This window comes from Macrotis lagotis, chromosome 1, assembly GCF_037893015.1.
Source record: "Macrotis lagotis isolate mMagLag1 chromosome 1, bilby.v1.9.chrom.fasta, whole genome shotgun sequence".
Lineage (NCBI taxonomy): Eukaryota > Metazoa > Chordata > Mammalia > Peramelemorphia > Peramelidae > Macrotis > Macrotis lagotis.
Window position 1 is genome coordinate 908,596,634 of NC_133658.1, and position 26,575 is coordinate 908,623,208.

At 44.1% G+C, this 26,575-nt stretch overlaps 1 protein-coding gene and 1 long non-coding RNA gene across 2 annotated transcripts; one reads left to right on the forward strand and one right to left on the reverse strand.

Moving 5' to 3' along the window:
- Positions 1 to 6,745: 6,745 nt before the first annotated feature.
- On the reverse strand, positions 6,746 to 9,217 carry LOC141509691 (uncharacterized). Its single transcript, XR_012474696.1, has 2 exons — positions 9,065 to 9,217; positions 6,746 to 8,142 (listed from the first exon to the last, which is right to left on the reverse strand). It is a non-coding gene; the product is annotated as an uncharacterized LOC141509691 (long non-coding RNA).
- A 685-nt stretch (positions 9,218 to 9,902) lies between these two features.
- LOC141508701 (cell adhesion molecule CEACAM1-like) lies at positions 9,903 to 22,425 on the forward strand. Its single transcript, XM_074217545.1, has 5 exons — positions 9,903 to 9,981; positions 11,105 to 11,467; positions 15,791 to 16,066; positions 20,165 to 20,267; positions 22,389 to 22,425. The coding sequence occupies exons 1-5, from the start codon at positions 9,903 to 9,905 to the stop codon at positions 22,423 to 22,425; spliced, it is 858 nt and encodes a 285-aa protein (XP_074073646.1).
- The last annotated feature ends 4,150 nt before the right edge of the window (positions 22,426 to 26,575 follow it).

Sequence of the window (26,575 nt, forward strand, 5' to 3'; positions counted from 1 at the left end):
AATGCTTGTTGATGGTTTCAGACAGATACTACTAATTATTCTAAGGAACTGTCCATTTTTTTCCTACACTCTGTAGTGTTTTTATTAGGAATAGGTGCTGCATTTTGTCAAAAGCATTTTCAGCATCTATTGATATGATCACATGATTTCTGATAGGTTTGTTGTCGATATAATTAATTACACTAACAATTTTCCTAATATTGAACCAACCCTACATTCCTGGGATAAATCCTATTTGGTCATAATGTATTTGGTGATATCCTAGTGATAACTTGTAATTGTTTTGCTAAGATTTTAAGATTTTTGCATCTATCTTCATCAGGGAGATAGGTCTATAATTTTCTTTCTCTGTTTTAACTCTTCCTGGTTTAGGTATCAGCACCATCTTGGTGTCATAGAAAGAGTTAGGCAGAGTTCCATCTTTCCCTATTTTCCCAAAGAGTTTATATAGAATTGGAACCAATTGTTCCTTAAATATTTGGTAGAATTCACTTGTGAATCCATCTAGCCCTGGAAATTTTTTCTTAGGGAGTTCAATGATGGCTTGTTGAATTTCTTTTTCTGAGATACGGTTATTTTGGTTTTTAATTTCCTCTTCATTTAATCTGGGCAACTAACAGGGGGAAGAGATTTGGCCAAGGTAATGTAGGTAGGATTTGAATCCAAGACTCTCTGAATCCAAATCCAGGACTCTTTCCACTGCCTTGTAGTGTGTAGTGGGCACGTCTTGGCTCCAGGGGACTTGTGTCTTGCTCACCCTCTCCCTGATCCATTATTCTCAGCTCCTCTCATAGCTATTTGGGTACCAGGGGAGGAGGCATTACTTTACAACCCTGCCATGCCCTTCTCTCTCTCCAGTCAATGCCCACTTAAGGGCTCTTGTCTATGCAACGCCTGGTGTTTTACAAAGAGCTTTATATAGATGCTCTGTTTGTTCCTCCCATCAACTGTGAGGTGGGCACTATTAGTCCCATTTTACAGGTGAGGAAACTGAGGTACAGGTGGGTTAAATAAGTAAGCCACATAGCTGAGGCAGGATTTGAACTCAGGTCTCTGATTGATTTCAACACTTGCCACTCTGCCATGCCACCCCCAAGGGCTGCCAGGGCACCTTCCAGAAAGCCCCAGGAGCCTGTTCACTGCCCTCATGTCCTCCCCACACTTTGCCACCCATTCTCCCTCTATTTAAACTTCTTAACAGTGACTAAGGGAGGGAGTGGAAACTGCCAAAATGAGATAGAAAGGAGGTCATAAAAAGTGACATATTTCCTAGTTAGTCCTCAATGGAATTTAAATCTTAGACAATTGGAGAAGGATGACTGGGATCTTGTTGAATGTGCCTCAGAAATTCCTCTGGGACACTCTCCTTTCTCCTGGGAAGGCTGACCTGCCAACCTCGAGAACCCAGGGATAAGAAAGGCCAGGATTGGGACCCTCTTGAGGTCATGAAGTCTCAGGGGTCATCAAAGCTATTGGTTTACCTTTCTATAGTAACAACATCTCATGTTGTAAGGGAGGAAACTTCTAAGGAAACGAGAGAGCCCCAAGGAAGGTAATCCAGAAGTTTCTTTGTAAGTTTGCATGATTTTGTCCCATGGGCAAGGCATCCTGGGCACTGGAAGGGCACTAATGGGTGAGAAATCCCTGGACTTAAACCAGGTGTCCTGACTCCCAGCCCAGGTCTCCTGCTTCCTCTACTAAGTGATCTGTTCCCAACCTTGTTCTTCTTTTGCAAGTAAAGTAACCTTTCCTCTCTGACCACCAGGTCCCTGGGCCTGTTCCTAGTCATCCTTCTTAGACTTTCCCCAATGTCCTCATCAAGGTGGGGAGATAAAAGTCCAGGACAAGGGAGCAGGAACTCTCCCAGGCCCTGCTGGCTGAGGCCAGAGGTGCAGCTGTGCAGTATATCTCATCTCTGAACCAGTCTGCCTCGTCTCGCAGAGGTTTGGCTCCAGATCCTTGGGCCCAGGAGATGTCTTGGTCCAGTCATCACAACTCCAGATGAACTTTCTTCTAAGGCCTAGTGTTCCTGTGATCTGCCTCAGAGAAAGAGCTGTCCATGACAACATCTCAGCTTCTTAGCTTAATTTCCCAGGGCTTCTGACCTTGCTAGGGTCTCTGAGAGCTTCCAAACCAGATGCTTGGATGCAGGGCTATGACCAAAAAAGTCATTTTCTGTCTGTTTTCTGCACAAATACACTTTGGAAACCTACCATCATCAGCAGCAGCGTGGCCCCAGGGGAGAATGAGGACAGTGTCACCTTGACATGCCAGACTTCCAGTCAAGATGTCACATTCCAGTGGTTCCCACCCAATGGCTTCTCAGCAGGTGACAGGATACAGCTGTCCCCGGATAACTGGACACTCACTATCCAGAACGTCACAAGGGATGACCAAGGACCCTATCAGTGTGGAATCTGGAGCCCAGTCAGTCACATCTTGAGTGACCCATTCACACTGAATGTGGCCCGTGAGTATTTCTCCTTCTCCTTGGGGCATGTTTGCGGTCTGGTTCTCCCAGGTCTGGACAGTTGAGACACTTGGCTGAGTGCTGAAGGTCAAGTCTCTGATCATTGTTGTTCTTTTTCCATCTTTTCCATCCCAGTGACACATCATCCTCTTTCTCCCTTAACTTTTTCAACTAAGAACTTCCACACCTGCCCCGGGAACACCTGGTCTTTCCTTCCTAACATTTCACTTGTGTCCACGGCCCCACATGGAGGTTACTCGTCTTGGTTGCCATGTGAGTCATGATTGTAGAGTGGCTGACTTTGATCCCCTTTGAAGGAAATTTTGGAGATGGGAAGGAGAATTTAAATTTTGTCTCCTTTCATGCAAAGGGTCTTACTTTTGCGTTGTTTTATTTCCTCTTTATGGCATGAAAACTAATATGGAAATTTGCCTGGTACGAAACCAGCTTCTTTTCCACATAAAATTTAAATTTGCTTTAGCATGAGGTGGTTGGGTCTAATTCTCTCCTCTGCTTCTGTTCACTGGCCTATTAGCTCACTTGTCAATCAATATATATGCTCTCTGAGCAATTCTGTCTAATATAACAGAGACCTCTGGTGATTATTGAATAGGAATACAGAGGTGTGTGTGTGTGTGTGTGATATTTCCCAGGAGCTTGTGGCAGTTTACAAAAGCAGACTGTAAATTAGGGAATTAAAAACATGACCCCAAAATGCAGAAAACAGAAGTAGTAAACACGTCTTATACTGCTCACAATGCAATAGAAATTTTATTTAAGAAGGTTTGGGGGTAAAGGATTGAAAATTACAGACCACATAACTTAACACTAAATACAGGTGAATCATATCTCCTCTTGCCCAGAGTAAGCGAGCCTATTTCCATGAGCAAACCTTAGATCATCCTCTAGCAGGTGCTAATGATTTTCTTCAGTGTTGGACCATGGAGCTCTTCAAATGCATAGATGAAGGATATAAATTGGGAGAAAGACTAGAGGGGAAAAAGACCAGTAAGGAAACTGAAAAAATTCAGGTGGAAAATGAGGAGAGCTTGAATCTAACTAGGGTTGTGAGGAGGGAGAAAAAGGTAAGCTTAGAAATTAAAGCTGGGAGGAGTGTTGGATCCTCTAGCCCAAATGACATCATTTTTAGATTGCAAAATTGATGTCCAGGAGAAAAGGAACTTAACTCACTAACAGCACCAAGTCTCCAGATTCCAAATCAGAGCCCTTTTTGTTCCAGTACAGCACAGATGCGAGAGACTCTTTTAAAGGTTTTTGAGGAGAAAAATGACATAATTAAGGAAGATTAGATGGGAAGAGTGGTTTGAAGGATGAATTAGAGGTGAGAGACAAGAAGCAGGAGAACTGTACAGAAAACTACTGCCATTAGCAGAAGAAATAGGATATCTTAATAAATGTATTTTAGGAAAAACGACTGAACAGACCATAAATGAACTTCCAAAGGAAAAAACACCAGGACCAGATGGATTTGCAAGTCAATTCTGCCAAATATTTAAAAACCAACTCATTCCTATATCAAATAAATTATTTGAAACAACAGGCAAGGAAGAGATACTATTAAACTACTTTCATGAACTAAATGGATCCTGATACCTAAACTAAGAAGAATAAACAAAGAAAGAAAATCATTCATGGATGATTACCAAAATCCTACATAAAGTACTAGCTAAAAGATTACAATGACATATTACAAAGATTGTACATTATGACCAAGCAGGATTTATATCAGAAATGTTGGGATGGTTTAACAGAAGGAAAACTATTATCATAATTGATTCTATCAATAATAGAAGTAAAAAAAATGATTATTTCAATAGATGCAGGAAAAAACTTTTTGTTAAAGTACAATACTCACAAAAACACTTAAAAATCTGCATGAACTGATGCTGAGTGAGATGAGCAGAACCAGAAAAACACTGTACACCCTAACAGCAACATGGGGGTGATGATCAACCTTGATGGACATACTCATTCCATCAGTGCAACAATCAGGGACAATTTTGGGCTGTCTGCAATGGAGAATACCTTCTGTATCCAGAGAAAGAATTGTGGAGATGGAACAAAGACCAAGGAATATTACCTTTAATTAAAAAAAATCCATTATCTTATGTAATTCTTCTATTTCTTATACTTTATTTTTCTTAAGGATATGATTTCTCTCTCATCACATTCAACTTAATCAATGTATAGCATGGAAACAATGCAAAGACTAACAGACTACCTATACCCTAGTAGATCTGTTTTACATTGTTAGGAAAAAAGGAAAGAACCTCTAAATTTCCAAATATTTTTTTTTTTTTGCAAGGCAAATGGGGTTAAGTGGCTTGCCCAAGGCCACACAGCTAGGTAATTATTGAATGTCTGAGACCAGATTTGAACCCAGGTACTCCTGACTCCAAGGCCGGTGCTTTATACACTACGCCACCTAGCCACCCCTATTTCCAAATATTTATAGCAGATCCTTTTGTGGTGACAAAGAACTAAAAATTTTGGGATACCCTTTCATTGGGGAATGGCTGAACGAGATGCAGTAAATGATTGTGATAGAAGAAATGATAAGCTTTGATAGACTTGTATGAAAAGACAAAGAGTGAAATGAGCAAGCAGAACCAAGAGAATGTTGTCTGTGATAACAGCAATAATTTAAGAACCACTTTGAGTGACTAAGACACTTTGATTGTACAGAGGTCTCAGCACTGTGCCCATGGGTACTTCATGTTGGAGACCCCTCAGAAACACTTAAGGTTTTTTTTTGCTTCTCTGTCCACAGAAGATAAGGACTCCTCCCTCCCTGAATGGACCATTGCTGTCATTGTGATTGCAGTTCTTGTCATTGCAGTGTTTGGTTCATCCCTTACAGCAGGGCTAGAGGTAGGATGATGTTTCCTCTAGTTTCCATCCCTCCTAATCCATCTCCTGCAATGGGGCAGAGAGGCCAGGATCTCCTACTTCCTGTACCCAATTCTGGGACCTGCTCTATTGCTCTTTCCAAAACTCCTACTTTCCCACCCTGATTCTCTTGGGTGGCTCCTCCTCTGAGCTGCCATCCTCCCCCATCCCTCACACTTGATTCCTCTTGGAAATAGGAGTTCACTTCCCCATTGGGGACTAGACCAAACCATTTCTCTCAGATCTTCACCCAAAGGGACTGAAGTTCAAGAAGGCAGAGGTAAAGAATGGAAGGGGCTGCAGAGAGGAAGGAAAGAGATTAATACTCACAACCTAGTGAGAAACCAAGGGAAGGAAAAGACCACTGAGGCAGATCCAGACTGCAAAGTATAACTGAGTAGGAGAATGACAGTGTCTAAGGATCAAGGAATCAACAGTGAGGTGATTATGTTTCAGGGAAAAGCCCTGGAAGGGAAAAGAAGCCTAGGACCTGGGGCAGAAATCTCTCCATGAAATCTAAGGGGACCCAAAGACCCTCTGACTCGGATGCCTAAGTTGCTCTGATACAGATCTCACATCATGTCTGATATTTATTCAGGGCCAGTTAACTTCTTCCTCCCAAGAAATTCCCCACTTTCTAAGCACCATAAGGAAAAATACTGATCAAACTATCTAACGACCATTTGGTTGTCCTGGGGAACCCCCTTGCACTGTAAAACCCCTCCAGTCTTCAATCCTGTGTCTTCATTTTGGTTTTCCAGGTCCAGGTCCCTCCTCCCCAACTTGTAAAAGAAGACCTGGGAGTGTCCCCTGCTGACCCTGAGTCCCAGGCTGGTCAAGCCAGGCCTTCAAAACAGGGACTTATTTCCAGGAGCCATATCCTCAACCTTATTCCTTCACTGGTTCATGGCTCTGTACATGGGACATGGGTCTCTTTCTTTGCTGGGCTTTCCTGTAGGTACCCTCTGCAACCCAATAGCTACTGAGGCATCTAACTGAAGGGAAATCAGAATCTTAAGGAGTGAGGGAAATCTGCAGTGGGTTAATTGGACACTTTTCCATACCAATCCTCTATGCTAAGGCTGCTGGTCCAGGACAGTTACCACAGAGGAGGCATTTCCGCATAAGGCTGGTTCTATTCCAAGGGCCTTCTCACAGCTTCCTCCTCCCACTTCCTCTAAATGAGAAAGAAGGTGATGTGAAACCCCCCCTGTTCACTGCCCAGGACAGACCTGCTGTTGATAAATAACTGTTGTCCTTCTGCTTCCCCAGGTCAGATCTGTTCCCAAGAAGTCATTTGATGAGGTAAGTTTTATCTTTCCCACTCGGGGCTGACCCAGTTGATAGAAAATAAATAGACAGAAATTAGATGATAACAATTATAGCCACATAGCACTTTATTTTTTTATTTTATTTTTTAAATTTTTGCAAGGCAAACGGGGTTAAGTGGCTTGGCCAAGGCCACACAGCTAGGTAATTATTAAGTGTCTTAGACTGGATTTGAACCCAGGTACTCCTGACTCCAGGGCCGGTGCTTTATCCACTACGCCACCTAACCGCCCTAACACATAGCACTTTAAAACCTCCAGTTTCTCCTACCTCATTTGACCCCATAGCTTGAGCCTTCTCCACATCAGACTGTTGAGGAAACTGAGGCTGATAGAAGCAGGGAAAGGTCTCACACTCAGTCCCTTCATGACTGCCCCCCCCCACTGACCCTCTTCTCATCAGTCTGCACCTGCATTCATTCCCTAAGAGGCTGCTTCTTTAGCTGACCAGAGCCCAGGTGTATTCACCTCCACTGCACCTTTATCACTGATTTGCTCAGCACAAGGACCTCTGCTCTGTATTAGGGATGCAAAAGTGTGGCACAGACCTTGCCCCCTCCAGCTGCTTGTTCAAACAAGAGGATTCATTCAGGGAATAAGACTGAGGCCTACAGTATGGTCCAGAATCATCAAAGAACCATTGAAAAGGTGAGTGACCTTGCTCAGGGGTGGTGAGCCCCTTGTTTTCAGGTATAGCCTGAATAGCCATTGGCTGGGAAGTGGCCTCTGGGGGTGTGGGGAGTGCTCCTGGTGCAAATTAGACCAGCTGGGGCCTGGAGGGTCTGTAGTTCATACCTTACAAGAATTGTTGGGACTCCAGAGGAGTGATACCTCCTCCTCTGCTCTGTGTGCCCCCACTGATGCCAGTCTGTTCCTTGCAGTCTGAGGATGGTATTCCTGAAGCCTAGAGGCCTCTTGCCTTGAACTGTCTCCAAGGATGATAGACATCACATTAAAACAAAATTAAATGATCTGCTTGGTTCTGCACCATGTATGTATTATGGTCTTCCCCTGGTTCACAGAAGCTGTTTCTCTTGGACCTTGCTCCCCTCCCATCACAGTGAGACTGGCTTTTCCATCCCTGCTGATGGTGTTTCTTCTTTGTTCTCAAAGAAGAGAGATCAGAGAGGAGATGCCATGACAAGCATGTGAATTAGGCTTGAGAGAGGGGGCAGCCAAGCTAAGTCCCCAGCCTCACTTTCTCCTTTGGAGTCTTGTCCATTGGCCAGTTAGGAATCAGGAAACAGGAGATGACCCCAGGTGCAGTGAGAGATCTTTTGAAGCTAAGTCAAAGGGTGGCTAGGTGGTGCAGTGGATAGAGCTCCAGCCCAGGAGTCAGGAGTACCTGAGTTCAAATCTGGCCTCAGACACTTAATAATTAGGTAGCTATGTGGCCTTGGCCAAGCCACTTAACTCCATTTGCCTTGCAAAAACCTAAAAAAAAAAAAGAGAGAGAGAGAGATAGTCCATTTAAAATAACTTTAGACAGTATAAAATACCTGGGAATACATCTACCAAAATAAACAAAATTATATTTAAAAAACCTTTGTTTATACAAATAAAATAATTTGTAATAAGGAAAAAATATGAATTGTTCATGGATAGATTGAATAGAATAAAATTATAATTTTTACCTAGCCTGATTTATGTATTCAATTCTGCCCTAGTCATCAAAATAATTTTTACTGAATTTTTAAAAATTTAGTTGAAAGAACAAAAAGTTAAGAATATCCAAGGAACTCATGAAAAGAAAACGTAGAGAAGAAGGTTTTGTGGTACCAGATCTTATGTGGTGTTTATTGAATGATTCTACATATTTAAATGATCTTGTAGTGATCGAGAAATAGATCAGTGAAACAGAGAAGATGTATCATTTAAAGCCACAATTAATAAAGTAACCTTGTATTTGACTGGTGAGAAGATTTAAATTATTTGTAAAATAAACATTAGAAACGTGGTTAAAAATGGGTGGTACAACTGGAAAGCCATCTGTGGAAATTGGGGCAATGACCATTACTGTAAAGGTAAGGTCAAAGTGGATAAAATGAGATGACAAGAAAATCTGAAGACAGTGAAATATCTATTCCCTATCAGACTCAAGGCAGGTGAAAAACTTAGGAATAAACAAGAGGTGAGATATAAAATGGCTAATGTCAATCACGTGTAATTCAAAGGATTTGGTACAAATAGCACACGTGAGGCCAAGATCAGAAGGAAAATAAAAAATGAGGAAAATGCTTTTCATAGCTTCTCAGATCAAGGTCTCATATTTAATAGATAAAGAGAGTCATTCCTTAATGGATCAATGGTCAGAGAATATGAACGCGCAGTTTCTTGCTGAGGAACAATTTCCTACCTTTTTTTGTTTTTGCAAGGAAGGCCGTGGGGTTAAGTGACTGGCGGGCGGGCGCCGGACGGGACGCGCGCGCTCAGCTGGGCCGCACCCGGGACCCGGGCCCAGAGCGGCGCCTCGGCGGCCCCAGGTCCCCCCGCGTAGACGCGGCGTCCCGGGGAGGGTCCCCCAGTGTCCAATTCTGCCACTACTAAAAGAGCCGCTGTCCATAGTTTTGCCCACGTGGGCCCTTTCCCTTCCTGATGCTCTCTTTGGGATACAGACCTGCTGGTGGTGTTACCAAAGGGTGAAGCCAGGTGGATCGTCTTTTGGCCGCAGTTCCAAATTGCTCTCCAGAAAGGTTGGATGGCGTGCCCTGCTGTCCCAGTGTTCCCATGTCCTCTCCCATGGATCACGTTCCTTTTCTGTCATCTTAGCCAAGCACATGGGTGTGAGCCGGGACCTCGGAGTTCTCTGAGTTTAGGAGAATGCCTTCATATAGCCAGAGCTAGCTGTCATCTCTTCATCTGAAAGCTAACGGTTATATCCGTGGATCATTCATCAGTTAGAGACTGACTTGTGTTCCTACGCAGTGGACTCAGTTCTCTAGATATTTCAGAAGTGAGACCTTTAGGGGCAGCTAGGTGGCAGTGGATAGAACAGCTGCCCTGGAGTCAGGAGACTGAGTTCAAAGGCTGCCTCAGACACTTATGATTGCCCAGCTGTGTGACCTTGGGCGAGTCAGCTAACTCCATTGCCTTGTGAAAACAAACAAAGAAACAAAAAGAAACAAGACCCCGATCAGAGGCACTAGCTATAAAAATGTCTTCCAGTTTTCTGCATTCTTTCTAATCATGGCAATATGGGAACACAGGCTATTCTAACAGCCATAACACAGGTCATTTCTAACAGCCCTGCCACCTGGACAGTCTCAGGAGCTGGTATGCCACCCTGAGAAATAAGGTGCACCAGAGTCCTTGGGAGCTGGTCATTCCACCCCACAGCCCAAGGGCACAGGACACAGCTGTGCTTTACCACCTCCCCCCTAACATACCCCCTTATCCTGTAATGCAAGACGCTGCATGTACACCATTATGCACCCCCATACCGCTTGTGCACCCCCATTCCCTCATTTTCTTTGTTCTACCCCGGAAGACCTAACAGTATATATGAAGAAGCTAAGCAGTAATAAAATTGAGCTGGAGGCATAAAGCAGTGGTGGCTTGACTCCTCATTCTCAGCTTCCCCCACCCCCAGGAGGGGGGTCATCGCTGTGGGCCCCAAGTTGAAGCAAGCTGCAACATGGCTGCATTATTTTCTTTTGGGGGGGGGGGTTGGTAAGGCAATGGGGTTAAGTGACTTTCCCAAGGCCACACAGCTAGGTCATTATTAAGTGTCTGAGGTTGCATTTGAACTCAGGTCCTCCTGACTCCAGGGCCTGTGCTCTATTCACTGCACCACCCAGCTGCCCCATTGCTGCATTACTTTCACTTCTCCCACTTTGCTTGTGTTTACCTGGAACAAACACCATCTTCCCTCCAGGGCTATTTGTGAGCCCAACTCTGTTAGCCTTCAATTGCACCCAGACTTTAGCAAGGAAAGTTTTCCCTGGTTTTGTACCAGAATATCTGGGTTCAAATGCTGCCTCTGCTATTTCTTACTTAATAGTGGTCACAATATTACCTTTTCTGACACTCAAATTTCCTTACTTGTAAAAGGGCATTTGATTCAGAGATCAGGTCCTATCCAGGTGTAAGTTCTGATTTCTCTCCTCAACCACCACATTTCTCCCTTCTGTGTCTGACCTCCCACACTGCCAGATTCTTTCTGAAGGAGGGAGCTTAAAATGGGTTCCAGACCAAGCTCTCAGATCCTCTGCAGAGACTGGGATGGGTTGATCTGTTAGGTGCATGAATCCCCTCCAAACATACTCCAGTGAGTTCCCATCAGATCCTGGGGCAGGCTTAGTTGACTACAACTAGGTCTTGGGAATGGCTCAGAGACCTGGGGCTCTCAGGAGGGCATGGGGGCCCTCTTGACCTCTGCCTCCTTCTCCCCTCTAAGGGTACATCTTTATTTGTTGCATCCTGTCACTACTTGCTCTAGATGCTCTCCTCACTGTTGTACCAAACCCACCCTATGGTACCGTGGGGAGCAGCGTCCTCTTGGACATCCAGGGCTTCCCAGAAGAAAAGGTCCTCAGCTATGTTTGGTTCAAGTCATCTTCAGAAGGCCTCGACCAGATTGCTGTCTACATCGTTCCTTCTAGAATACAGACCCCAGCAGATATCAGTGAGCGAGTGTTCTCCAACGGCTCCCTTCTCATCCCCAACCTCACCCTCAGTGATAGGGGGTACTACGTGGTGCAACTTGTTAACTTCACTAGTGGTGAGGCGCTCATGGCTCGAGGCCATTTATCAGTGTACGGTAAGTGCTGCCCATCCCCGGCTCAGGGGGTCACTCCAGTACCCTGCTTCTGTGAGGGATGAGAGGTCTCCCCTAAGTTCCTTTCCTAGGGAGCAGAGAGAATCCAAACATGATGCACCCTCACATTAAGTATATCAAACAGGTGAGAACCCCCTAAATCCAGACCAGTCTGGTCATAGGTCACAGGAGAGCTCAGAGGTCCCCATCATCTGAGGCCCCAGGTAGTCAGTATTTGAGGGTAACTTGTTCTCCCTCCAGATTTCCTAGGATGTACTGTGAAACTAGGAGAGGCCCCTGAGGGCTCAGAATGGCACCTGGTCAGTTGTGTCCAAGGCTGGTGAAACCTTCCTGAAGTTCACCTGCCCCAAGATACTCAAAAGACCATGAGACAAGGGGAACATTTCTGGGGGTGGTTTTGGGGAGGACAATCACCCTCCTGTGCCAGCTGGGCCCAGCAGAGCTCAATCCAGAGTGTCTACTCTCCAAGGGCCAGAGACCTGGCTACCTAATGCCCAGGACCATCTGGATACTTGTGCATCCTGAGACTTCATTGCCAGGAGAGCGAGCCCAGAAGGAGGATCCCATGTTGCCTCCATTTTCTAGAGGAAAGGCCAAGAAGGCAGGGCCCAGGCCTTCTCTGAAGGGACAGATTGGAACAGGGGGTCTCAGCCAGATGAGGAGAGAACAAATGCTGAGCAATGTGGGGAGTGACAAGGTTTCTGGGGCAACTTTCCCAAGGAGAGCTTTGCAGTTGGGGAGTAGATGACAGAATTCACAAAGTACCTAAAGGTGGACAATGTCCTTTATGTATTAGATTTTCTTTGATTGTCACCAAGACCCTGTGATCTAGGTACTAATTTTATTTTATAAATGAGAGAAAAGACTGAGAGATTTAGCTAGTCAGTAACTGGGGCAGGATTTGCTTCCAGGCCTTTCTGAGCCTCATGTCCAACATTCCATCCACTGACTGCCTTAGCTGCCCTCTATGCACAGAGGGGGACCTCAGGAGTGACTGACGTTCCCAGCTGGGGAATCTAGGTGACCATTTGTTGGGGATATTTGACTGGAGATGCCTTGTCAGACCTGACTTGGACAAGATGCCCTCTGAGACCCAGAGGACAAGATGCCCAAGAGGTCTCTGGGGGATTTCTAGCTCTGAGGCTGTGGTGTCTCTGGGGTAGGGGTCACAGCCCCAGACATGTGGGGGGGGTTACTTCTGTCATCAGTCTGGGGCAGGGGCCATTCAGTGACTAGAGTGTGAGAGGCAGGAGCCAATGTTTGTGGAGGACCCTCGTGGTCATCGCATCTGTCTGTCTGTCTGTCCTGGGCAGAGGATAGTGTGGGAGGAAGGGCCTGGGAATCCTCAATCTGTTGGTCATTTATTAGGCATCTGCTACATGGATAGGCAATGAATGGGCTGAGGACTGGACAAAAAAGGCAAAGAAAAAAAATGAGCTGCTAATCTTAAGGAACCTATTGAGGAAATGTGTCAATAAATACGAGGAAACTAGGAATCAGTCCCAGGCTGATGAATTCCTGGGGAGAGGGAATCTTGGGGGAGGCAACCTCCCACCAGTAAAGGCTTGAACCTGGTCTGTAAAACTTGGTATTAGTGGGTCCTCTTGGGTCCTAAGCAGGGAGGGCTTGCCTAATATTAGCAGTTGGTATGTGCCTGAGGCAGAACTAGAACCCAGAGCCTCTTGACTTCTCTTTGGTAGCGAGGGCACTAGGCAGGGGAGCACCAGCAGTGTTGGCATCAGGAGGGGCCTGTTTAAGGGGAACCTTGAAAGAAGAGAGGGGCTCTGTGAAAGGGGGGCAGGAAGAGGGCATGCTAGACTGGGGGGGGGGGCAAAGCTCCCTCCTCAGCACAGGACACTGCAGCAGTTGGGAACTGGATTGGGACCTGGGACTCTCTGAACAGTCTGGGAAGAAAGGGACCCAAGAGCACCCAGTAAGAGGAGCTGAGACTTGGGTGAGGTCAAGACAGCCTCAATTCCCCTGAAGAGTCAGGGCTGGAGGCAGCAGATCAGACCTTTTCCCACACACACAAGGGGAGCTGGGCTCCGCCAGGGCTCCCTGCTTCTGTGGAGTGGTGAGGCCAAGGAGAGAAGAGAGAACTCTAGAGGTGGGATCACATTTATTGTGGGATCTCAGGAGAGTCACCTCAGCTCCATGACTCTCCATGGCCTCATCTGAGAAATGGAAGGGTGGGGGTACAGCTCCCAGCACTCCCTGCTTCTCTGGCTGAAGGTGCCAGAGCTTGGGGTACCCTTGTAGGCAGATAGTCATTGAGTTTGGTCAGAAGATACAAAGGGGAAGAGGAATGGGTTGAGAAAGGACTGAAGGGAGTACAGGGGCCTGAACATAAGTTAAGGGACTTTGACCCCGAGATGGAAGGTAATAGTGAACCCCTGAAGATCCTTGAGGAAAGGAGTGACCTCACTCAATCCACAGAGAATTAAGATGGTGTGGTTTGGAGGGGCATAAAGAAAGGTAGAGAAACCTGACAATGAGGGATGATGGAATCGGGGTTTTGGGATGCATTGCAAGGCAATGAGGTCAAGTGACTTGCCTGTCATCATACAGCTAGGTAATTTTTAAGTGTCTGAGGTCCTCCTGACTTCAGGGCCCTGGGATGGTGGAATCTTTGAGCAAGCCTTGGAAAAAGTCACACGGGGAGGATAATGCTGCACTCTCCTTTTACATAGGGAGAGATTGAGGCCTAAAAGGGGAAGAGACTTGGCCAAGGTCATGTAGGTAGGATTCGAATCCAAGCCTTCTGGACCCAAATCCAAGACTCTTTCTACTGCTGTGCAGTGTGTAGTAGGCACATCTTGTCTCCAGGGGACTTGTGTCCTGCCCCCCCGTCTGCGATCCATTCTCCTTAACTCTTGTCATAGTTACTTGGGTACCAGGGCAGGAGGCATTACTTTAGAACCCTGTCATACCCCTCTCTCTCTCCAGTCAATGCCCATTTAATGCCTCCTGTCTATGCAGCACCTGGTGTTTTACAAAGAGCTTTATATAGATGCTCTCATTGTCCCTCCCATTCACTATGAGGTGGGCACTGTTAGTCCCATTTTACAGGTGAGGAAACTGAGGCATGGGTGAATTAGATGACTTGCTAGTAAGTCAAATAATTGAGGTATGGTTTGAACTTGGGTTTTTCATTTCTCATTTCAACACTAGTCACTCTGCCATGCCAGGCATAAGGCCCACAAGGTCTGTCAGGGTACTTTCATGAAATCGCCAGAACCTGCTTGCTGCCCTCATGTCTCCCCACACCCCAGGCATGGCTAGCTGACAACAGCCCTGCCCGGTTCTTGACCAGTCCCACTTGGCCTTACGGGACTGGATATAAGGCATCCTCAGCTTCTCTTTTAGAAATGAGGCACATTCTCCCTCTCTCTAAACTTGTTAATAAGGACTACGGGAGGGAGGGGGAACTCTGCCAAAATGAGGACGAAAGGAGGTCTGAAAAGGTGAAATATTTCCAAGTTAGTTCTCATTGGAAGGATGACCCAAGGCCGGAATCCTGGGATCCTGCTGAACCTGTCCCAGAAATTCCTCTAGGACACTGTCCTTTCTCATGGGAAGGCTGACCTGCCAACTTCAAGAATCCAGGGATAAGGAAAGGCCAGGTCGAGACCCTCTTGGGGCCATGAAGAGTCAGGGGACACCAAAACTCTTGGTTTACTTTCCTACAGTAATACTGTCTCATGTTGTAAGAAAGGAAACTTCTTAGGAAAAGGGAGAGAAGTTTCTTTGTGTGTATGGTTTATCCCGTGGGCAAGATAGTCCTGGGCATGGAGAGGGCATTGATGGGTGAGAAACCACTGGACTTAAACCACGAGACCAGAGGAGGTCTCCTGCTCCCTCTCCTAACTGATCTTTTCCCAACCTTGTTCTTCCTTTGGAAGTAAGGTAACCTTTTCCTCTCTGACTACCAGGCCCCGTGGCCTGTACCTAGCAATTCCTCTCAGACCTGCACAGTGTCCTCATCAAGGTGAGGAGGTAAATGTGGCTCCTTCAAGTTCCATGTCCTGCCAGCTGGAGAGGCCACAGGTGCAGTTGTGCAGTGGAGTCTCTCATCCCTGGACCAACCTGCCTTGTCTTATTGGAGTTTGGCCACAGGGGCTTAGGTCCCAGGAGACATCTTGGTCGGTCGCCACAACTCCCAGATAAATGTTTTCCTAAGGATAGGAAGAGCCTTGGCCTACCTCAGAGAAAGAGCTGTCCATGACAGCAATATCTCAGCTTCTTAGCCTAATGCTTGGACACAGGGCTAAGACCAAAAAGTCATTTTCTGTCTTTTCTGCACAGATTCACTCTGCAAACCTACCATCAGCAGCAGCAACGTGGCCCCAGTGGAGAATGAGGACAATGTCACCTTGATGTGCCAGACTTCCAATCAAGATGTTGCATTCCAGTGGTTCTCCCCCAGTGCCTCCTCATCTGGTGACAGGATTAAACTATCTTTAGATAACAGGACACTTACTGTAGAGAACGTCACAAAGGAAGACCAAGGACCCTATCAGTGTGGAATCTGGAACCCAGTCAGTCACATCCTGAGTGATCCATTCACACTGAATTTGGCCCGTGAGTATTTCTCCTTCTCCTTGGGGCTTGTAGTCTGGTCCCCCAGGTCAGGACAGTTGAGTCACTTGGCTAAGTGCTGAAGGTCAAGTCTCTGATTTTTGTTGTTCCGTCCCAGTGACACATCATCCTCTTTCTTCTGTAGCTTCTTCAACTAACAACTTACACACCTGTCCTGGGAGCACCTGGTCTTTCCTTCCTACCATTTCACTTGTGTCCATGGCTCCACATGGAGGAGTCTAGTCTTGGTTGTAGTACGAGTCATGATTGCAGAGAGGGCTGACCCTGATTCCCTTTGAAGAGAAATTTTGGAGATGGGAAGGAGAATTTAAACTTTGTCTCCTTTTATGCAAAGGGACTCACTTTTTCATTGACATATTTCCTCTTTGTAACATGAAAAGAAAACACGGATATTTGCCTAGTATGAACCAGGCTCTTTTCTATGTAAAGTTGAAAATTGCTTTAGCAAGAGGTGACTGGATCTAATTCTCACCTCTGCCTCAATTCACTGACCTATTAGCTCACTTGTCAATCAATACATGTGCTCCCTGACTGGCTGTGAACTCTGAATGACTTATCTAATATGATAGACCTCTGGTGATTGCTGAATAGCAATGGTAAAGAATATACCTATTTCCCAGGGGTGTGTGGCATTTTACAAAAATTGATCATGGTTTAAGGAATTAAAAATATGACCCCAAAATTCAGAAAACAGAAATAGCAAATGCATCTTCTATTGCTCCCAATGCAAGAAGAAAAAATTGAAAAGTAGAGACTAAGGGCAGCTAGGTGGTGTAGTGGATAGAGCTCCGGCCCTGGGGTCAGGAGGATCAGAGTTCAAATGTGACCCCAGATGCTTAATAATTACCCAGCTGTGTGGCCTTGGGAAAGTCACTTTAACACCATTCCTTGCAAAGAAAATTATAGACTAAATAACTTAACATTAATAACTAAATAACTTAATACTAAGTACTAGTGAATTATATCTCTTCTTGCCCTGAGTAGTAAACTTACTTTCATGAGCAAACCTTAGTCCATCCTGTAGCAGATGCTAACCATTTTCTTCAGTGGCAATACATGGAGCTCTTCAAATGCAAAGGTGAAGGATATAGATTGGAAGAAAGACTGGAGGCAGAAAGACCAGTAAGGAGACTGTGAAAGAATTTAACTACGTTAGTGTGGAGGGAGAAAAAGGCAAGTTTAGGAAGTAAAGCTGGGATGAGAGTTCGATCATGTAGCCCAAACGATGTCATTTTTTAGATTGGGAAATTGATGTCCAGAAGAGAAGGAACTTGCCTCAGATGGCAGGTGACAGGGCCAGGTCCCCAGATTCCAGATGAGACACACTCGTTTAAAGATTTTTGAGGAGAAAAATGACATCATCAGAATGATATTTAAGGAAGATTAGATGGGGACAGTGGTAATGAAGGATGAATTAGAGAGGTGAGAAATGAGAGGCAGGAGAACTGCTCAGAAAACTACTGCCAGTGACAGAAGAAGAAATAATAGACTGATTTTAGGAAAAGAAATTGAACAGACCATGAATGAGCCTCCTAAGAAAAAAGTGCCAAGACCAGATGCATTGAAAAGTCAATTCTGCCAAATACTTAAAGAGCAATTCATTCCAATATTAAATAAATTATTTGAAATAATAGGCCAGGAAGAGATCCTATTAAACTACTTTCATGAACCTACCAGGAAGAGTAAAACAAGGAAAGAAAATTATTCATGGACATGAATGTCAAAATTCTAAATAAAGTACTAGCTAAGAGTACAATCATATAGATTGTACATTATGACCAAGTAGAATTTATACCAGGAATGCTGGGATAGTTTAACATAAGGAAAACTATTATATATAAATTGATTCTTTCAATAATAGAAGTAAAAATGTTATAATTTTATCAACATATACAGAAAAAGCTTTTGATAAGGTACCACATTCATTAAAAACACTTAAAATTATAAATATATTTTTCCTTAAATTGATAAAAAGCATCCATCTCAAAACCATTCTCAAGCATTATTTGTCTTGGGGGATAAGCTAGAAGCCTTCCCAGTGTGAAACAAAGATTCCCACTGTCACCAATATAATTTAATATTTGTATTTGAAATCCTGGCAATGGAAATAAGGATTGAAGGGGCAGCTAGGTGGCAGTGGATAGATCACCGGCCCTGGAGTCAGGAGTACCTGAGTTTGAATCCGGCCTCAGACACTTAAATTACCTAGCTGTGTGGCCTTGGGCAAGCCACTTAACCCCATTTGCCTTGCAAAAAGAAAAAAAAAAAACTAAGGAGGAATGAGAAATAGATGGAATTGGAATAGAGAATAAGGTAATAAAATGGTTTCTTTTTGGAGATGATATGATAGACTTTGAAAAACCCAAAGATTTAACTAAAAAATTAGTTGAAACAGTTAATAATTTTAACAGTGTAGTGAGATATAAAGTAAATCCATAAAAATCATCAACATTCCTATATATATCACCAACAAAACCCTTCAAGAAAAAATAGTAAGAGCCCATATAAAATAACCCTAGACAGTATAAAATACCTGGAAGTACACCTATCACAATTAACAAAATTATTTTTTTAAACAACCTTTTTAAACAAATAAAATCAGGTTTAAACAATGAGAGAAATATTCATTTTTCATGGGTAGTCAGGACAATATAATGAAAGTGACACTTTTACCTAAACTAATTTATACATTCAATTCCATCCCAATTAAATTAACAAAACCATTTTTCTAAATTAGAAAAAGCAATAACAAAATGTATTTGAAAGAATGAAAAATCAAGAATATTCAAGGAACTAAAGATAATAAATGTAAAGGAATGAACTTAAACTATATTATAAGACTGTAATTATCAAAACTTTCTAGTACTAGCTAAGAAATAGAAAGTTAGATTGTGGAATAGAGTAGATATGATTTACAGCAGCAAACAGATACAGTAATTTTGAATTTGAGAAATGGAAAGACTTAAGTTTTGGGGTTAAGAATTCATTATTTGTAAAATGATAATTAAAAAATGTGGTTAAAATTGTTGGGAAAACTGGAAATCAGTCTGTCTGGCAGAAATTGTGCAAAACCAGTGTCTTATATCATTTTACCAAGATAAGGTCAAAATAGATATATGACCTATATAAAAGAAGAGATATTACAAAAAAGATTTTGAGGAAATGGAATATGTTACCTATCAGACTTAGGGTAGATGAACAATTTATGAATAAATAAGAAATAGAGAGCAATGTAAGGTATAAAATGGATAATTTCAATCACGTTAAATTTAAAAGATTTTATACAAGTACAACGTATGTAGCCAGGATCAGATGGAAAGCAGAAAATTAGGAAAATAATTTTTATAGACAGATAAAAGTCTCCTATCTCAAATACATAAAGGACTGTTAACTTTATGAGAATATGAGTCATTCCTTAATTGATAAATTGTTAAAGAACATGAACAAGCAGTTTCTTGATGAAAACAATCTATAATAAAGTAAAAAAAATTCTCAAACTTACTATTAGTAAGAGGAATGCAAATTAAAACAACCTTGAGATGATTGGCCAAAATGATTAAGATGAAAGCAGTGGATATTGAAGGGGACAAGGGTAAATTGAGACCCTAATTCACTGTTGGTGGAACTGTGACCTGACCCCACCATTTTGGAGAGCCATCTGTAATTATGTCCAAAGCATTACTAAACTGCCTAGTAGATCTGTTTCTCAAGATTAGGGAAAAAGGCAAAGAACTTCTATGTTTCCAAATCTTTATAGCAGATCTCTTTGTGGTGACAAAGAACTCTAACTTTGGGGATGCCCAGCAATTGGGGAATGACTGAACAAGTTGTGAATGAATATGATGGAAGAAATGATGAGCTCGATGATCTTAGAAAAATTTGGTTAGACTTGTATGAAATGAAAAAGAGTAAAATGAGCAGAACCAAGAGAATATTGCATGTGATAACAGCAATAATTTAAAACTCACTTTGGGTGACTAAGACACTTTGTACAGAGGCCTAGGCACTGCACCCTAGGACGCTTCATGTTGGAGACCCCTCAGGACCATTCAAGGTTCTTTTTCTCTTCTTTGTCCACAGGAGAAGATAATGGCTCTTCCTTCCTTAAATGGATCATTGCTGTCATTGCAACTGTCATTGCGATTGTAGTAATTGTCATTGTGATCATTAAAAAACCACAGAGGTAGGATGATGCTTCCTTTCATTTTCCTCCCTGCTAGTCTGCTCCTTGGAATGGGGCAGAGAGGCCAGAACCTTCCTCTGCTCCCTGTACCCACTTCTAGGACCTGCTCTATGACTCTTTCCCAAACTCCTGCTTTCCCACCCTGATTCTCTTGGGTGGCTCCTCCTCTGAGCTGCCATCCTCCCCATCCCTTCACTTGATTCCTCCTGTTAACAGGAGTTCACTTCCCCATTGGGGACTAGACCAAACCATTTTTCTCAGCCCTTCAACCAAAGGGACAGAAGTTCAAGAAGGCAGAGGTAAAGAATGGAAGGAGCTGCAGAGAGGAAGGAAAGAGATTATTACTCAACACCTAGTGAGAGACCAAGGGAAGGAAAAGACCACTGAGGCAGATCCAGACTGCAAAGTATAACTGAGTAGGAGAATCATAGTATCTAAGGGTAAAGGGATTAACAGTGAGGTGGTTGTACTTTAGAGAGAAGCCCTGACAGAGGGAAAAGAAGCCTAGACCTGGGGGAGAAATCTCTCCATGAAATCTAGGGGGACCCAAAGACTTTTCTGGCTCAGAGGCCCAAGTTGCTCTTATTGACATCTCATATCACGTTTGATATTTATTTATTCGAGGGCTAGTGAGCAATTCCTCACCTTCCAATTGCAGTAAGGATAAATACTGACTGAATCATCTAGTGGCCATTTGATTCTCCTGGGGGCCCCTTGCCCTGCAAAACTCCTCTAGAATTCAGTCCTGTGCCTTCCCCCCTTTCAGGAACATCCCCTCCTGAACCTGAACCACAGGCCTGTAGCATCACTCATCCCAAGCTAGCCAAACCAGGCCTGCAGAACAGGGACTTGTTTCCAGGAGTCATGTCCTTCCCCTAGTTCATGGCACTGTACATGGAACATGGGTGTCTTTCTTTGTTGGGCTTTCCTGTAGGTGATCTGGGATCCTCCTGCCCCTCCCCTTGACTGGAAATTGCTACTGAGGAAGCTATCTAGCAGAAAATCAGAATCACATTCAGACTTTTAAGGAGTCAGGGAAATCTGCAATGGGCTAACCTGGCACCTCTCCATGCCAGTCCTCTGGTGCCAAGACTGCTGGTCCAGAACTGAGGAGGAGTTTCCTCCTGAGGATGATGGTCAAGCTGCACCCCCCACCCCATCCATCCCACAACCTTCTCTCCTCCTACTTTTTCCTGGGAAAAAGATCAGAATTCTGGGTCAGGAAGAAATGAGGAAGAAAGTGATGTGAACTCCCACTGCTCCCTGCCCAGGACAGACCTGCTACTGATTTCTAACTCTTGTCCTTCTGCTTCCTAAGATAAGATCTGCTCCAACAGCTCATCTAATGAGGTAAATTTTATCTTTCCCATTAGGGGATGACTGTCTTGATGACTGTAAGGATTTACATACATGGAGTTATTTAAAGTCTATTGATAAATCCCCCATCTCATTTGGTCCTGTAACCTGAGCCTTCTCCTCTTTAGGCTGTTGAGGAAACTGAGGCTGATCAGATGCAGAACAGGGTCTCACACTCAGGCCCTTCATGACTGTTCCCCCCACATCCCTGGCCCTCTTCTCATCAGTCCACACCTGCTTTTATTCCCTAAGATGCTGCTTCTTCAGATGACCTGAGCCCAGGTGTATTCACCTCCATTGCACCTTTATCATTCAGTTGCTCAGTACAAGGCCCTCTGCTCTGTATTAGGGATGCAAAAATATGACCCAAACCCGCCCCTTCCAGCAGCTTGTCCAAAGAAGGGGATTCAATCAGGAAACAGGACTGAGACCTACAGTATGGTCCAGAATCACTTAAAAAATATTTCATAAAAGACAGCATGTCTCCTATAAAATCAGAGAACCATTCAAAAGGTGAGTGGCTCCCTCAGAGCCAGTGAATTATTCAGCAGTCCCTGTTACTAAAGGTCTTAAGGTACAGCCTGGATGGCCATTGGCCGGGAGGTGGCTTTGAGGTGGGAGCAAGTGCAAGTTGGACCAGATGGGGTCCCGAGGGTCTGTGATTCATAGAATCCAAGAGTTGCTGGGAACCCTGGAGATGATGCCATCTTCCTCTGTGCAGTGTGCCCCCACTGATGCCCACTGATGCCAATCTGTTCCTTGCAGGCTGAGGACATTGAAGCTCAAAGGCCTCTTGCCTTGAACCCCTCTCCAAGCAGCATAGACATCACTTTAAATCAAAATGAAATAATCTGCTCTTGGATCTTGCCTCCCTCCCACCACAGTGAGACTGACTATGTTGATGTTGTTTCTCCTTCTTTCTCAGAGAACACCTTGACATCAGAGAACTCATGCCATGACAAGTACATGAATTGGGCTTGAGTGAGTGTGTGTGTGGGGGAAGTTGTGCTGAGTCACAAGCCTCACTTTCTTCTCTGGAGCCTTTTGCCATTCTTTTTTTTTAGGTTTTTGCAAGGCAATGGGGTTAAGTGACTTGTCCAAGATCACACAGCTAGGTAATTATTAAGTGTCTGAGGCCAGATTTGAACTCAGGGACTCCTGACTCTAGGGCCAGTGCTCTATTCACTGCACCACCTGGCTGCCCCATCTGGAACCTTTTGGATCTAGTGACTCCAGATCAGGATGACTGGAGAGGGCCCTGGATGCAGTGGGAGACCTTTTAAAACTAGATCAACCCAAACATTTTTTAGTGATACATGCTTTTTTATTTTAAAACTTTTTATTTTTATTTTTTCTCAATTGATATTTTTCCAATTACATGTTATGAATGTTTTTCAATGTTCATCCACATGCATATGCATATTTTTCAGGGCGAACAGTCTGAATATCATATGTTTACAGATTAGTCATTTTCAGTATGAGGAATTAGGATTCAAGAAAAAGAAAGAAATTCATGAGATAGGAAAGAAAGACTTATGAGAAAAATTTAAAAAGTGAATATAGTGTTCATTCAGATTCTGTCAGGTTTTTTCCTTTGTTTTGTTTTTCATCCTCTGGATAGGGAAGCATTGTCCACAGCCAGTCTAATATGGTTGTCCTAGCTCTCTGAACTGCTGGGAGGAGCTGCATCCATCCAGGTTGATCATCTCACAAAATTGTTGTTAATGTGTACCTTGTTCTCTTGGTTCTTCTCCCTTTGCTCAGCATCAGATCTGGTAACTCATCCCATGCTTCTCTAGAGTCTGACCATTCAAGATTTCTTGTTCTATAAGCCCATTCCCAAACTGATAGGCTTCCCCTCAACTTCCAATTCTCTGCCATTATTAAAAGAGCTGCTGTGACAACATGGGGGTTGATCATCCCTGATGGGCATGCTCACTCCATCAAGGCAATAATCGGGAGCAATTTAGGAAATCCATGATGGATGATGCCATCTGTATCCAGAGAAGGAAAGGTGAAGTTTAAACCAAGACTAAAGATTTTATCTTAAAATTTTGAAAAGTTGTCTCATGTATTATATAATTGTGCTATCTCTAATGTTTTCTTTCTTCCTCATGGATCTGTTTCTTCTTTCAACACATTCAATTTGGATCTATGAGTATCATGGAAGCAAATGTAAAGACTATATCGGGGTCAGCTAGGTGGCGGAGTGGATAAAGCACGGGCCCTGGAGTCAGGAGTACCTGGGTTCAAATCCGGTCTCAGACACTTAATAATTACCTAGCTCTGTGGCCTTGGGCAAGCCACTTAACCCCATTTACCTTGCAAAAAAAAAAAACACCTTAAAAAAAATACTATATCGAAGTGCCTTCTGTTGTTTCCCCCATTAGACTGTGAGTCCCCTAAAAGCAGAGACTCCTTTGGTGCTTAATAAATATTGGTTTACTGAGAAATCTGAGATCAAATGTTGTCTAGTTACTTAAGCTGTGTGATCATAGGCAAGTCACTTAACCACTCTCTGCCTCAGTTTCCTCTTTGTACACTCTACAATAAAGTCAAACTGGCCCTCGTGCTTACACACACACACACACACACACCCTCCCTCTCCTGCTTCTAAGTCTTTGTATTGACTATCTTCCAAGCTTAGAACATACCTTAACTTCACTTCTTAGAATCTTTTTCCTTCCCTCAAAACTCAGTTCAGGGGACCCTCACTCCCCAACCTTTCCAGATCCCCCTCCCAAATCTCCTTCCCCCTTCTCACAAATGAGCATGCATTTTCTTGTATACATACATAGTACATGCATATATATTATACAGCGTAAGCCCCTTGATAGCAGACTTTGCCTTTTTAGACAACATTTAACAAACCCCTGTTGGCTGATTGCTTGATAAGGGCTGCCGGGCTCCGCACCCACCTTTGTTTCTGTACTGCCTGGAACTGAGTCAGCATGAGGGGCAAGGGATGAGCTCCCTGCACTTCACTCTCCTCCTTCCATTATTCCAATGTGACAGTCTCCTTCCTGTCCTACAGGCTGAATAAGGGACCTTCAAGATTGCAGGGGGCACCCAGAGGAGCCACCCAGTCAGAAGTACCCAGGTCTTTAGGGGGTGGGAGAGCACTTATGGGAAAATGATTCTTTTCTTCTTGTTCCCCTTCCCCAGATCCTCTGACTAGAAAGTTAACAAAAACACAGATCAAGAAGTAAACCAAGTACCTCTAGGGTGTCACTGATGCTTTTGTCAACCCCTCTTAATTCTAGTGCCTTCCCATTGTTCATTTTTTTCCTTTTGATCCTCTATATAGCTTATTTTGTATTTGTTTGTATATATAAATACAACTGACTATATATCTAGACATATCTATCTCTACCACCTGTCATCTATCTATCTATCAAAATATATCTTCTCCCCCAATAGACTACAAATTCTTTCCGGGAGTTCCATGTCCCAGAAAACAGAAGTGAGGGAGTCTCTAATCCCCCATCCCCTCAGAAGCTGCTCTCCATGAACTGGGCTGAGGGTGGGGTCTTGGGGGAATTGAAAAGATTAATCTCTACTTGGAGGGGGAGCATGGAGAGTCACCCTCAGTCACCTTGACTTGGTTCCCCCTTTGAGTTTGATAGGCTCTTAGTTCCATAGCTCTTGGTGGAAACCCAGACTGTGCAATAATAGTGAGAGTCATCCTCCTTCCTCAGGTCCTGGATGAGAAGGGAGCCATTCTGGTCTTCAGGCTTCCAGTTGAGGAAGACCTGGCCCATGTAAGATAGGTGGGGTTGGGATGTGGAACTGTAGATCTCTTGGCCATACAGGTGTGTGTTCGTCCAAGAAATTCTCATTTTGGATTTCCAGCTCAGCACCCAGGGAAAGGAGAATGTAAAGGAGATGATGACTGAGCCATGGAGAGGACCTGAGAGTTCAGGAGGCTGTGTGACCCCACATGATGCCTTAGTTCCTATGGAGATACCCAGAGAGACTTTAGATTGGGGATTGGATCAAGCTGGGATACTTTCAACAGCCTTAATCCCTTGCTTCTAAGAGAATCAGAAGGGGAGGGCTAAGCTACCTGTCCTGGGGGTGCCCTACCTTCTAAGACTTGGATGGGAATCAGGGTCTGAGAAGGGAACGTGTGGGCAGAACGGGTGGCTTGGAGGAAGGACTCCCGAGAGTCCAGACCAAGATATATATATATATATATATATATATGTATATATATATATATACATATATATATATATGTATATATATGCCATGGGACCCTCATTCTGATGCTCTGGCACAGTTTTCTCAACTTCGCTGTTTTCCTCCTTCATAGTCACCCCCCCGCCACTCACCAAACCCACTCAGAGCCCCCAGCAGCAGAGCCAGGAGACATCGCATGATCCAGGGCAGGTTCACAAGGTATTCTGTGCTGAATTCTCCTCTTGGGGATGTCAGCCAAGTAGCAGAGGCCTCTGAAAGGTGAGGCCAATGGGGAAGAATGAACCTCACCCTTGGAAGGGACAGGGTTTTGTTATCAGAAGGCATTTCCTTCACTTGCCACAACTTCAGCTCTGGTGGGGTTGCTTCTTGTGTTGACAGTGAGGTCAGGATGCGGTCAGCTGGTAGACTGGTTGTGGGCTTACTTAAGGTATCCCAGGACTCAGCCTTTCCCTGGGTTTCCTGGAAGGTGCATCCTAGGAAGAGACATCTGAAGATCCAGCCATGGGTCAGGAGGCCATTGCTACCCAGCTCATACCCCAAGTCCTGTTTGAGGGTGGAAATGGGGGAAACCATGAACAAGGGTTTGGAGTGGCCAGTCCCTTTGGCTCTCTCTTCAATTCCTTACATTTCTTCCCAACCTCCTCAAGAAGGCTGTTTCCAAGAAGACAAGGAGTTTTCATTCTAGAACCTTTCTTCTGTTCATCATTTTCTCAAATCCCACTTTCAGCTGGAAGCCTTTCCTGGTTCCC